Genomic DNA, 14,654 nt, shown 5'->3' with positions numbered 1-14,654 from the left:
GTTTCTATATTTCACCTTCATTTCATCCGGTTTTCATGGAAATCTCAAAATCTTTGTCTCAAAATTTGATTGGTTGAATTTCATTTGATCCTGTCGCGGTGTTCCTAATCTAATAATCAAAGGAATATTGTTCAAAAATTCCGTGAGTTACGGATGTGGGGGCAATGCTATGCAATCTTGACAAGTCTGCATAAATATTCTTCTATTGGATTTTCTTCTTCAGTCTTTCTTTTTATACATATTGGCTTCGTTGTATTTTTATTCCGTAATTTAAAATATTTGTGATTTTATTTCTTTTTAATTAATTAAGTTATACAAAATTTGAAATCAAGTCCTTTGTCGGTATTTTTTTAATTTATCACATTACAAATTTTAGCATTCAGATATTTGAGAGCTTCGTTTATATATATATATATATATATATATATATATATATATATATATATAACCCAATTTCACGGTAATTGTTTTGATTTTTTATTTTTAAGGACTCAATTAAAAGACAAAAATAATATATTTGAAAAAATTCACCAATAATAGAGATTATCAAGAATGATTAAATCAAATATAAATTTTGATATGTTTAAATTTAATAACATTAGCTTGCTATTATCCTATCTATGTATTTTCTTTTTCCTTTTGCAATAATTCTATTTTTAAGACGTTGCAAATTTAGATAGAGAAAATAAGTAGATTTAGTAGAGTTTATGGAAATGAAAAGTGTTCTTGTTTTGAGAGTAATATAGTTAATATAAAACAGAAATATCATAGTCTTATCATATTTTGAAAAACTAGATGACTATGGAATGTAATTTTAAATACTCAATTGTTAAAGATTATTGCATTTTTATTGGTATATTATAATGTACATTGTATCATTTTTCATAGACTAGATTTGTCTCTCTATTAACTTTGTAAGTACTCGAGAAATTAGATATGTGTATTTTTTGGAGCTGTTACATTTATCACTTGATTTATTTTAAAATATCCAAATAAAAATATTTAATAAAAGAATATTGGATTTGTATAACTTAGTCCATGATATCCTATTAAAAAGCACTAATCTAGTATCAATTGCGAGTTTAACCATACATGGATATATAAAAAACATAAGATTTGTTATCATTTCGACTTTGCCATTTTCACGAACCTTCTTTTCCTTTACTGAGAGTCACACAAAAGAGTCAAACTTTGTTCTATTAAGACAAGACAAGCTCGTTCACAGAAACCTTGGTTTTGAAGTTTAACTAAATAACATGAAACAAAGAAGTCTCATAGAATAGAAAACAGGAATCTACACAATAGGAAGTCTGAAGAAGTCTCATAGAATAGAAAACAAACATCAAATGATAAGAATTATAAGTTAGAAAGAATAAGTATTCACATAATGTCTCAAAGAATAGAAGAATGGAAAGCAAACATTAAACGCTACGATATAAACTCTAAGTTAGAAAGAACAAGTATTCATACAATAGGAAGTCTAATAAAATAGAAGAATAGAAAACAAACATTAAACGCTAAGATAGAAACTCTAAGTTAGAAAGAACAGATACCCATACAACAAGTCTATTCACCAAGAAGAAAAGATATAAACAATCCTTTAAGAAAGAAGTCTAATACACTGAAAATCACAGAAAGGTCAAACTAGGCTATGACACTAGAAAAATAGGACAAACATAAAACAAGATTAGACTAGCTAAAGAAAAACTAAAGAAAACACTTAGGAAATAATAAGATTATAGAAAAACACAAAACAAACAAAAAACAAGATTAGACTAGCTAAAGAAAAACTAAAGAAAACACTTAGGAAATAATAGGATTATAGAAAAACACAAACAAGCGTTAGAATTAAGCCAACTTAGGAAAAACACTTAGGACTGAAAAAAGACTAAGCCAAAACACCCAAGCACTATGCTAAACAACTATTAAGTCGAAGTGTCTAAGAGAGTAAAGCTAAACACATAAGCTTATGATACCCAAAGGGAATTTAGTTTAACTCTCGGAAAAACGAAACAATGTCAAGAAAATGTCATTGACAAAAAAATTCTAAAAGACTATAACTTAAAACACCAAAGAAAACACAAACAATGCTAAACAACATTGCTCTAAAAAAGCAAAATCACAGAAAATGTTTGCATCAGTCTAAATGGAACCATGAGCTAAAGTAGTACTTCATCCAACGATGAAGTCTTTACTCAACGCTTGGTATCTTTAGAAGAAAAGCTTAATTATTAAACTCTACCTCTACGATAAAAAATTGAAAAGTACCTTGTTGTTCTGATCAAGCATTAAATGACATTAGATGTTCAACGTTCAAAAACAACAAAAGTGATATTTGATGAATGAACTATACATCAAAATCCTAAACAAATCAATAGTAGATGTCAACAATAAGAAAGACATTCACAAAATGTTCTTGTCTTAAGAAATCATGAAACAATACCTACGTCTAAAACAAATTACGAAAACAATAAGTAAAACACCAACTGAGAAGGAGTCTCTTACAGGCTAAATGATATCAACTACACTCATAAACAAACATTGAAAAAGATAGAATCCTGAACAAGCGCTCAAAGCTTTTGAAAAACAACAAAGCAAATAGGAACGTGACATACATGTTGTACAAACCTCTATTCTATCTTATACAAGACAATTGCTACAAATATTCATCTACCTCATCTCATAAGAATCAAAATGAGCGTTGGAAAGAAGAAGGTAAAAGAAGACTGATAAGTTCATCAAATGTTATGCCAATTGAGAAGTCAAATTTGCTTTTAATTAGAGCTATCAAAATGGGTCACAACCCGCGCGCCAACCCGGCTCGTCACAGGTTCGGGTCGGGTTGGGTTTGAAAAAATTGTATTTTTTTTATGCGGGTCAAATTTCAACCTGGCTCATTTAAACCCGGCTCATGCGAGTCGAACCCATGGTGGGCCGGGTTGGCCCGCCAACCCACCTACCTAACTTTATTTTATTAAAACTTAATTTTAGTTTTATAAAAAAGTATTTATTATTTTTTCTTGAAAAAGTTATTTAAGTTCTATATTTTCAAAATTAATTAAGCATTCATGTTGAGAGTGAATTTTGGGAGTGAAATTTGTTTAGATTTGAATTATAGAAAGTTTGTAATTTTTTTATTTTAAAAAAATTGTAATTAAGTGGGCTAGTGAGCCAACCCGTTTACCCACTAACCCGTGGTGGGTCGAGCCGGGTTCGAATTTTTCTGGCTCACTAATAAATGAGTTAGGTTGGGTTGGCTCACTAAGTGACCAACCCATGGTGGGTCGGGCCGGATCGAGCCGGGTTATCCGTTTTGATAGCTTTACTTTTAATAAAGCTTTGAAAAACACGTCTGCTCTGAAAAAAGACTTTATCTTATGACTAACATCGACACCAATAGCCAAAAGAGAACAAATCTCGAGACAAGCTTTGACAAACGGTTATATTATCAAATCTCAAGACAAGCATTGTCAAAACGACTATATTATCAAAGTGTATAAATAGAAGATAAGAAGAAGAAGACGACGATGATGAAGGAGAGAAAAACATGAAGATATATCATCATCAATTGAGCAAGGAAACCTCTTCGAGCTATTAAAGCAAAATTCCCTTAACCAAGAAAAAAGAAAAAGGGAAGAGCTCAAGAAAAGAAGAATACTCTCAAGCTTAATTAAAACATCCACTTGAAGAAAGAAGAGAGAGTAGTCTAGTGAAACACTAAGAAATTCTCTCAAGCTTTATCGTAATATCTACTTACCTTTGTAAGGAGAGAGGGAAGAGAGAAAAAGAAAAGCCAAGCAACACTCTTGAGCTTCATTGTATTATTTGTTGATTGAAGATACTAGGAGTGGTGTGAATACTCATCCAGTCTAGGGTAACAAGGGATTATTCACTGATGAGGATACCGAGAGTGGTGTAAATACTCATCCAGTTAAGGGTAACTAACAATTACTTGTTGATTGAGAAACCAGGAGTGGTCAAAATACTCAACTGGTCTAGAGTAGCTGGAGGTTATTCACTGATCAAGGATACTAGGAGTGGTGAAGAATACTTCACAACCAGGAGTGAGTGATACTCAATTGAACGATGTATCACAGTGATATAAGAAGCGTTTAGGGATACTAGGAATGGTGAATAATACTACACAATCGGGAGCGAGTCAAACTCAATCAATTAGTCAGAAGTAACAATGGTTACTCAATAAGACTAGGAACACCATGAGTGGTTTAAAACACTCAATTGTACTTTATAGAATATTTAATAAAACTCTCTAAGTTAACTTAGAAGAGAACTGGATGTGACTCTAACAAGTGAAACAGTATAAAAATTGTTTGTGTGTTGTTCTCTTTGTAAATGATTGGCTCTTGATGAAGGCGATCATTCTATGCTCAAAGTTAGCAGAAAGATTTTAGCTAGCGTTTATATCTTTAACATGTTACTAATTAAACATCTATTGAAAAATATTAAGCTAGTTCTATAAACGATCTTCATGGAATTACATTTATAGTTAAAGCACAACGAACTCATGAGTGTTACATACATCATGCTTAGCCCTCTGATCACTAAAAAGGTTATGAAAACACTATTCAAACTCCCTTCTAGTATTTTCTCGTCACTTCATGTTCATCATCCATATCCAAACCATTACTATCACAACATTAACAAGGATAAAGAACAACTTAAAAAGCACACTTAAAAGAAAGAATGTTCATGCATTATTTTTTTTTCAAAATTCAGTTTATAAATTCAATCTAAATCTAATAAAATGAATTAGATCTATAACTCATGTATATATATTTTAATTAGATAAATTATATTTGGATTTTTTCAATTCAATTTAAATTACATTAAATATAAATTGAACCTACCTTTTCAATTAAATTAAACCCAATGAGATTAAATCTAATATACCTTATTATTAGGTCTATTAGACATGGATGAATCAACTTGGTTCAATTTGGACTCAAGTCAACTTGTGTCGACTTAGGTCTGGGCCATATGATCACAACATTGACCAGAGTTAAGCTAATTTGGACCTAAACCAACTTAACTCAACCTGAAATCCTCACGACTCAACATCACTAGGTTTGGGTTGACTTGGCACCACCTGAGCTAAGGTTGACTCGACACCAACTAGGCTTGGATCGACTCAGCAGCACTTGGGCCTAGGCTGACTTATCTCGATCTCTGGCTTAGATCATTAGGCTTAATTTTTTAGTTGGGTCTGATTTGTTTCGATTTTTTGGCTTGGGCCAACTTAACTTGATTCTTTGACTTGGATTGACTTAGCTCAATTCTTTGACTTTGGCTGACTCAGATCAACCCTGTGCCTGTGGTGTCTCAACTCTACCCTTTGGCCTTGAGTTTCCTTGACCCTCTGCATAGGATGACTTGTTTCAACCTAAGCTAATCTCGAACTTTCGACTTGGATCATCTTGACTTTTATTTAAATTTAAAATTTTATATAGTTTTGATCTACTTATGTTAGTCACATTTTGAAACTCATGTTTTTCATCATTCATTTATAAATTTTTCTTTTTTCATTTGAATTCACTTACATAAGTGTTAAAATGAACTTTGGTATGTTATCTATCCAAATTTTACGAATTAAGTTAAATCTCTTAATTTGTTATGCATTCTTTTTAAAACGTCAAATTGTCATGATAAAAGTCTAGTTCAATGTGATAAAAGTGTGGTTCATTAATCTAAATTTTTTAAATTAGAAATTAAAATAAAATTAATTTAAAAGATTAATTTTATGTATGATATTATTTGAAAGATAAACATATTAATAATATTGTAATTTAAATATTAATAATTACAAATTAAGTTTTAATTATTAATTATAATAACATAATTTAACATAAAATAATTATTATTCTAATTTATTCCGTTAATTAATTAAGTAATTAAATCTTAAAAAAATATAATTAAATATAATTATAATATACGTATAAAAAATTTTAAAAATAAAAAATAAAATTTAAAAAAATTATCGGCCAAAACAGCCCTTACCATATTTTCTCAAATAACTACAAAAAAAAATTAATACAACTTATATATATGTTAAACATGGTGGCCATTGACGCTCCCAATGCTGTCACTTCATATGCAAACTTTCATCCTTAAACATAATTTTCTTTTAATTTATTGTAAATGTTTAATTTTGGTCAACTAACTATTTATTATGAAAATGAACTAAATTTTCTATTAATATTTTCGATTAATAATTAAGTAACCAATTAATAATAAACTAAATTTCTTTAATTTTACAATTTAAAGAACTAAATCCATGTTTAAAATCATATAGAAATAAAACTACACATTCACTAAATTCACTACATTAGCTACGAAATACTGTAGTATTATATATATATATATATATATATATATATATATATATATATATATATATATATAATATATATTTTTAATCAATAAATGTTTATAAATGATAAACCTGTCTTAATTGTAAATTCAGAGCAAGTTTATTCCAAGAATTAGATAAAAAAAAAAACAATAAGCAGAAAAATAAATTAAATCACAAACTATACTAAAATAAATTATTTTTGCGACGTATATATCGTTTTACATCTAATTCGAGAAATCAGAAAATTACTATGCAATGGTTATTACGTGAATGACTACTCACTATTAACATGCATGATGACGCGTAAATTAGATTAAGACGTTTGGTAATACGCTGATGTTGTTCTCCCTAATCTTAATTAGAACTCCGCGTGCGTAATCCATTATCATATACGAGTAATTAAAATGTTTTTCTTAAATAATGTTTTCCAAACATTGGGTGTACTACTAGCATTTATTTACTTGTTAAACTACACTTTTAATTCTTAATTTCCAAATTTAAAAAACTTAATTTTATGCATGTTATAGAATATAGAGTATTGTAACAAATTTTTTAAAAATAAATTTATATAAGATTGAAAATTACATCAACATTTTAGAGTTTTTTAATGAATCTTAGAAAGTAAAGTTAAAAAAGAAAAAGAAATTATTATAATTGAAGATTGGTTTTTTATGAACCTTGAAAATAAAAAAATGAAGAAAAAAGAAGAGGGAGAAGGAGCCAGCAAGAAACAGCTGGGGAATGAAAGGAAAGTGGAAGTTGGAAATTGACTCACCAAAGATTGCATCAAACCCACATTCTTAACACACCACAAAATCATTTCATACTTTCACACTTTCACATACACTTTTGTGTTTTCTCTCATTGCTGCATGAACAATCAATAAATCCTCTTTCTTTTTTTCTCTTTCCCTTTCACATTTTGATTGATTCAGATCCGTAATGGCACCCAACAACAACAGAACAAAGGGATCGCATTTTCCTCTGCTTGCCTTCCTCCTTCTGTGCCTCCTTGCGCCCCTTCTCTTCTTCCGCGCATCGCCCCTTCATACTTTTCACGGTCTCATTCCTTTTCCTTTACTTATTTCAATCAAATCTCAATTCTTTTCCAATTGGGCATTGCTTACATCATATAATTGTCCCAGATCTCACATCCACTACTCTTCTAATGCTTTATTTTTATTTTTTCTCTTTGGGGAGTTTTGAATTTTCGGACATTAATTGGGGTGTGGTATAATGTTCTTGACTTGAGGATTGGGAAATGGGAGGAAAAAATAATCTTGATTAGTGTCTATGGGTTTTTGTTCAATGCACGTGGAATTGGTTTAAGTTACTTTGATTAATTAGTTCAAGTGCATTGTGCAGATCAAGGTGGTAATTCGGATTTTACCAGCAGAAAGGTACGTTTTTGGGTTTATTGGTTATGTGATTAAGACTCTGTTTGGATGAACTTTTTGTAAGTACTTATGGGAGAAGAGAATATGAAGGTAAAAAATCGAACTTCTTGCATAAGCTAAAATCAACTTTGCATTTAAGTTTTACAGAAAGCTTTCTTCATTTAATTTACCCAAAAGATAAGGAGGCGTATGGAGAACCTTAACGCATTTTATTACCTTCTCATTTTCTTTTCCTACAAGTGGCTTATGGGACCTTCTTTTTTTAATGGTGTTGGTTGTTTCAGGTTGCCAGTTTCAGAGAGTCGCAGTCACTACAGGATCTTGAATCGCTTTTTTCGAAAGAGGCAAGCGAAAGCTTATAGTTACTCCTGCTCTGTGTCTAGTGTGTAATGCTTTTTTTTTTTGTTGAAGAGTTCATGCTCTTCCTGGGTTTCTAATAATTATTATGCATTAGGTTCTGGATGTTATTGTTTCCAACACAAATGATGTGGGCCCTTTTAGTCTTGAGAGTTTTAGAAAGAATTTGTCTGCTTCATGGAGAGTTGTTGGATCAAAGGCTTCTAATGCTACAAATCAGGTTTGGAAGACTGATTTATTTCTTCTAGAAGCTTTCACTTCCTGTTTTAAAGAAAAAAGGGCATATTTTTTTCTCTTTATGATAGGCTATTTTTATTTTTTGATTATAGGTTAACGAACCAGCAAACAATGTTGAACAAGAGAAGCAAAATGGGAAGGAAGGAAGATTTTCAGGTGGTTTCGCGCTGCTGCGTACTTTACTTATGTTTTCTTAGTTTACATTCTCATTGTATAGTTTTTAGGAATGCAGTTGGTTATGCTCAGTGGACTGACACTCCTGCACAGCTATCCAGAAGGGTGAGTATCCTTGATCTTGAGTATTTTTCTTGTTTTAACGTGTATACAGTTTTTCTGATAGGCATTTACTGATGCATGTTTGCACTGTGGGGTAATCTGCTACACCTTGTAAGGGGTTACAATGTTATGGAAACAGCCTCACAACTGATATAATACATAAGCCTTACCATATCCCAACCGGCCATGATGATGACTTATATGCTGGGATACCCTGTTTGTCACTCCAGCTGATATGAAGCTGTACTGGTCTAGAATATGTTTGATCAAGCTTATCAAATTCGCGAGTTTATATACATTCATGATTTTTTTTTTATATCAGCAATAACACTAATAGGAGGCAATTGGGTTTCCTCAACCCATATACAAAATAAAAAAAAAAACAATACCACAACTCGACTCAAATATTTAACTCAAACTTGTAAGAGTTTACCTAATATAAAAAAATAATATTGGAAAAATCTATTAACGACATATATGAATAGCATAACACTCTTAATACATTTTGACACCACAATAAAGAAATTAGCAAATCACAATGAGAAAGTGTGATAGTACATTAGAGCTAAATGAAATTTCTCAAATTTTGAAACAACAAGATATTTCTGTATTATAATAATGAAGCCACTGGACCTATAAATACAAGGGTCTGCCGGTTATGTTGGGATATATAGAGAGCAAATTCTAAGGAAACAAATCCTAGTAATTATGGGATTGATTTTAGATACATGATCTAATCGTAGCATCAAGAGCATAATACCACTATAACAGAATAAAATTATTGCAAGGATAACTCCTAAAATACACAATGGACAACACGGTTTTGACATTCCCTCTCAAGTTGGCAAGTAACTGTTCTCCATTCTCATCTTGGATATAATTCTTTCAAATTTAGTGTAGTTTAGCCCTTTGATGACTATGTCTGCAAGTTGATTTTGAGCAGACATATATGGGGTCCAAATCAAGCCACTAGCTAGCTTTTCCTTGATAAAATGTCTAGCCACCACATGTTTAGTTTTGTCATGTTGCACCGAGTTGTGGGTTATGTTAGTTGCAGATTTATTATTAATTTATTACGATATAATTTCATAGGTTTATCCCATTTTATCAAATTCTGCTTCAACATTTGATTTGGCTACTAGATTCTATGTTTTGCTCATCCCATTGAACTGTTGTATATCCCAATCACGATTTGCTCATAATAACAATATTATTGAGTCTGTTTTCATCTTAGCAACTGGGGTAAATGTCTCCAAGTAATCCACTCCATAGATTTGAGTGAATCCTTCCGCCACTAACCTTGTCTTATAATATTCAATGATCCCATCAATCTGATGTTTCTAATAATACCCCACTTTTTTTTTTTTTTCCAGTTGGTAAGGTGACAAGTTCCTATTTCATGTTCCACATCCATGCCTTGTTTCCATTTCCTATTAGAGAATGCTATAGATATACAGAAGGAAGGTGTGGTTATAGAGTTCAGGTTTGTTAGAAAGGTTTTGTGTGTAGGAGAGAATTTTTCAATGGACAAAAAGTTTGATAGTGGAGGTAAAAGGGTTGTTAGGTCTGTTGGGTGCATGTTCTGGTTCCCTTTCTAAGGGCAATGGGAAGGGCTAGGTTTTGGTCCATTTGTGCTTCTAAATTTTCATATACAAACTCATTAGAATTATCATAATGTATAGGATTAGAAATAGTTAACTTAGGTAATGATGATAGGTTGGATTCTTGGACATGGACAAATTCTGGAATGACCTTTTCTCTTCTTGAATAAACCACATTTTTTTCCAAATTTTCACTAGGTGCAGGTTCAGGAGGTCTAGGTACAGGTTCAAATGTCATATTTGGAAGTTTGAGAGACTCATCTTCCTCTCTTATATTCTCCCCTTGAAGATGAGGTTGCTTAAAGTAGTTCTCATGTTCATTGAAGGTGACATCTCTTGACACAATATTTTTTGGATGTTATATCCCTTTTGTGTGGTTGTGTATCCTAAGAAAACACATCTGATAGCCCTAGGATCCAGTTTTCACCTTTCATTACTATGAACATCCAAAAAGGATACACTCCCAAATATTCTAGGTTGGAGTTTTATTGTTGGGTCTATGTATGGGTATAACAAGATAGGACATCCACGGGACTCTTAGGAACATGATATTGAAAAAGTAAAGCTCTAGTTTGTTCTAGTAAGTGTGCATTTTTTCTTTGAGCAATCTCATTCTGTTGATGTGTGCACATGAAGACTCAGATTATTTCCTCTTTTTGGAAAAAATAGGTTAATTCAAGATTAAAGTATTCCCTGGTGTTATCATACCTAATTCTCGTAATTTTGAGTCCAAATTGATTCTTATTCATTGTGACAAACTGAATAAAAGCAGAACTAATATCATATTTGTGTTTCAGTGGGAAAACCGATGTCACTCGGGTACAATCATCTATAAAGATTATAAACCATTTAGCACTAGAGATATCAGGGACATTAATGGGACCCCATACATCAATATGAACAAAACAAAATGGGGCAAGACTCTTTCTATTGCTAATGAGAAAATTTACACGCTTTTGTTTAGCAAACTCATGCACCTCACAGTGGAGACTTTCCTCCTTTAAATTCGTAAATAAGGAAGGGAAAATTAATTTGATTGAGTTAACTCGTTTTTCCTATCTAGGATAACTCGTGAGTTTTAAGAGATACCTCAAGAGTTTGACTACCTTGTATTTGACACATTGGAAATTTATTAATACTCTACTTTGGAAACTCAAAACAATTATGGAAATAAACCCTGTTTTGATCTTTGAATATACAGCAACTAATAGAGAAAAGGAAGGAAAAGCGTGCTGCTGAGTTGATAAGAGAGGATGAAGCAATTGTAAAGCTTGAAAATTCAGCTATTGAACACTCGAAATCTGTTGATTCAGCAGTTCTTGGTAAATACAACATTTGGAGGAAAGAAAATGAGAATGAAAATGCTGATTCTACTGTACGGTTGATGCGAGACCAAATCATTATGGCTAAGGTTTACTTGAGTATTGCAAAGATGAAGGGCAGTCTTCAACTGTACCAAGAATTGGAATCTCAGCTTAAAGGAAGTCAGCGTGCTTTAGGTGAGGCAACTTCTGATGCTGAACTAAAGCCGAGGTATGAAAGCTATGTGCAATTTTCTCAGTAGTGATTTCCAAATGCATCTGTGTTTTAGTTTTTGCATTAACCAACTTTACTAATCAAATGTTTAATATCTGTAGCGATCATGAAAATATAAAAACTATGGGCCATGTTCTTTCCAAGGCGAAAGAGCAATTGTATGACTGCAAGTTGGTTACTGGGAAATTGAGGGCAATGCTACAAACAGCTGATGAGCGAGTTAGGAGCTTGAGAAAACAAAGCACGTTCCTTAGTCAGTTGGCTGCCAAGACCATACCAAATGGAATTCACTGCTTATCTATGCGCCTTACCATAGACTACTTCCTCCTTCCTCTTGAACAGAGAAAATTCCCTAGAAGTGAGAATTTGGAGAATCCTACTCTCTATCATTATGCCCTATTCTCGGACAATGTCTTGGCTGCATCTGTTGTTGTCAACTCAACTATTGTGAATGCAAAGGTGACTTGTACTATCTTTTACCATACCAATGTGTGCACGCAAGTGTATAAAGTGATTTTTTACAGATAATGAAATAGTTTCTGCTTGCATTGTACAGCCCCCACATATTTTGCTTCTTCAGTGCATCCTTAAGACAGTAACTAATATAATTGAACTTTTCCTTTGTCTTATCTTCATACCTTCAACATCAGGATCCTTCAAAGCATGTGTTTCACCTTGTTACTGATAAGCTAAATTTTGGAGCCATGAACATGTGGTTTTTGCTGAATCCTCCTGGAAAAGCTACGATCAATGTTGAAAATGTTGATGAATTTAAGTGGTTGAACTCATCCTACTGCCCAGTCTTGAGGCAGCTTGAATCTGCAACAATGAAAGAGTATTATTTCAAGGCAGGCCATCCAACTACTACTGGTGCTTCGAATCTCAAGTACAGAAATCCAAAATATCTGTCAATGCTTAACCACCTGAGATTCTATCTTCCACAAGTTTATCCTAAATTGGATAAGATTCTTTTTCTTGATGATGACATTGTTGTCCAGAAGGACCTGACTGGATTATGGGCTGTAAATCTTAATGGAAATGTAAATGGTGCTGTTGAAACATGTGGGGAGAGTTTTCACCGATTTGACAAGTACCTTAACTTTTCAAATCCACTTATTGCAAAAAATTTTGATCCAAATGCTTGTGGTTGGGCATACGGGATGAACATGTTTGATTTGAAGGTGTGGAAAAAGAAGGATATCACTGGCATATATCACAAGTGGCAGAATTTGGTGAGTGCTTGAACATAACTTGGCTTACATCGCGTGTCTATTCTTACATAATGAAGATTACCACAGATAGATATAACTTCTCTAAAGAGAAGACTTACCCTTTTGAGGATAAACTACAACTACAACTGTTGATTAAAAAATAGACGGTTGTAATGTTAACAACTTCCTTAGTTATATATGTGTGAATGCATCTTGTTACAATATCAACCATTTACATTGCAACAACAAAAGGTTTTAACTTGCACTTTATCTACTAAATTTAATGACTTTGATTGATCTTCACTGACCCTTTTCTTCCTGTTTGATTCCAGAACGAAGACAGGGTGCTGTGGAAGCTGGGGACATTGCCTCCAGGGCTGATGACATTCTATGGATTAACACATCCGCTAAATAAATCATGGCATGTGCTTGGTCTGGGTTACAATCCAAGTGTAGATCGTTCGGAGATAGATAATGCGGCAGTTGTACACTACAATGGTAATATGAAGCCATGGTTAGAGATAGCCATGACAAAATATCGGTCTTACTGGACCAAATATGTAAAATTTAGTCATCCCTATCTTCAGAATTGTAGGCTACATGAATGATCCTGACAATTAGGTCCTTCAGTCCAGAGAAACACTCTTTTTCTCTGCTCAATACCCTTCCCCATCTTCTTTCTATCTTGGCAATTTCAGAGTGATGGGGTCAGTGCTTATTCTGTGGTTACCCCTGCATCATCTCTTTCCTAAGTCACTGTTTTTTGCTTTCAATTAATTTTATTTGTTTACACTACCCTCACTGATTTGAAACAAGGTACATAAGTAGTATACCTTGTTTACTGCTATAAAATCCCTTCATTGTATACAATACTCTGATACTGAGACTGGACTAGAAATAGAATAACAATTTTTATGTATTCTTTCAAAACTAGCTTTCTTCTGTTTCGAGAACTTTTTTTATGATTGCATTTTCTTTTAGTGCACGAGTCATCAAAAATTGATATAATGACAAGCATTGTTCTCACAATGTGATTAGAGTATGATTTTAATTATCTTAGTTCATGATAAAATGAGCAATTTTTAAGTCATAATCAACTTGGGAAGTATGTTAAGCAAACAGAGTTAGGCAATGAAATGAAATTCAATAGAAGAACATCAATTGATCAAACTTCTTGACTAGAGGCTTTATTCTTCAACTGATTGTTTGTAACCATTTATGAATACTACATAGTACGTTAAGAAGGTAACATGGAATGTTTGACTTTCGAGCCTTGGTTTGAATCTCTCAAAATGAGTATTCAAACATCGAAAGAAAGCTTAATCCAATGTAGTTTACTATGAAAAAAAACGTAAAACAGGTAAAATAAAATTAGTGGTCTGATGATCTTTTGTACTTATTATGGTAATTGTAAACTCATTTTCCTCATGCAACTTCTCGTAATAATGTAATTGTAATTATGAAATGACTATGAGAAAGGTTTGTTTAGAGCAAAACACCTAAATAGGAAGGACAACCACTTTGAGTTTGTCTTAAATAAACAAAAAATGAGTATGAGAAAGGTTTGATTAGAGCATCATCTCACCACACTTGGATTGAGATATGATAAACATACAGACGCTTGGATAGAACTTTTTCACTAACAAAGAGATCATTTTCATGTACTTAGT

At 32.3% G+C, this 14,654-nt stretch overlaps 1 protein-coding gene across 1 annotated transcript; it reads left to right on the top strand.

The window, feature by feature from the left end:
• Positions 1–7,060: 7,060 nt before the first annotated feature.
• On the top strand, positions 7,061–13,914 carry LOC106753013 (polygalacturonate 4-alpha-galacturonosyltransferase). The gene is made up of 10 exons (XM_014634794.2): positions 7,061–7,429; positions 7,735–7,769; positions 8,051–8,110; positions 8,221–8,343; positions 8,453–8,516; positions 8,593–8,639; positions 11,439–11,770; positions 11,875–12,232; positions 12,424–13,005; positions 13,317–13,914. The coding sequence occupies exons 1-10, from the start codon at positions 7,312–7,314 to the stop codon at positions 13,590–13,592; spliced, it is 1,995 nt and encodes a 664-aa protein (XP_014490280.1). The 5' UTR covers positions 7,061–7,311; the 3' UTR covers positions 13,593–13,914.
• The last annotated feature ends 740 nt before the right edge of the window (positions 13,915–14,654 follow it).

This window comes from Vigna radiata, unplaced genomic scaffold, assembly GCF_000741045.1.
Source record: "Vigna radiata var. radiata cultivar VC1973A unplaced genomic scaffold, Vradiata_ver6 scaffold_122, whole genome shotgun sequence".
NCBI classification, from domain to species: domain Eukaryota; kingdom Viridiplantae; phylum Streptophyta; class Magnoliopsida; order Fabales; family Fabaceae; genus Vigna; species Vigna radiata.
This window is presented reverse-complemented; position numbering and strand designations above follow the sequence as displayed.

Coding starts and splice junctions, on each gene's coding strand:
- LOC106753013 (XM_014634794.2), top strand. CDS start 7,312: ATGGCACCCAACAACAACAGAACAAAGGGATCGCATTTTCCTCTGCTT. Junction 8,111..8,220: donor AATCGCTTTTTTCGAAAGAG/GCAAGCGAAAGC, acceptor ATTATGCATTAG/GTTCTGGATGTTATTGTTTC. Junction 11,771..11,874: donor GATGCTGAACTAAAGCCGAG/GTATGAAAGCTA, acceptor TAATATCTGTAG/CGATCATGAAAATATAAAAA.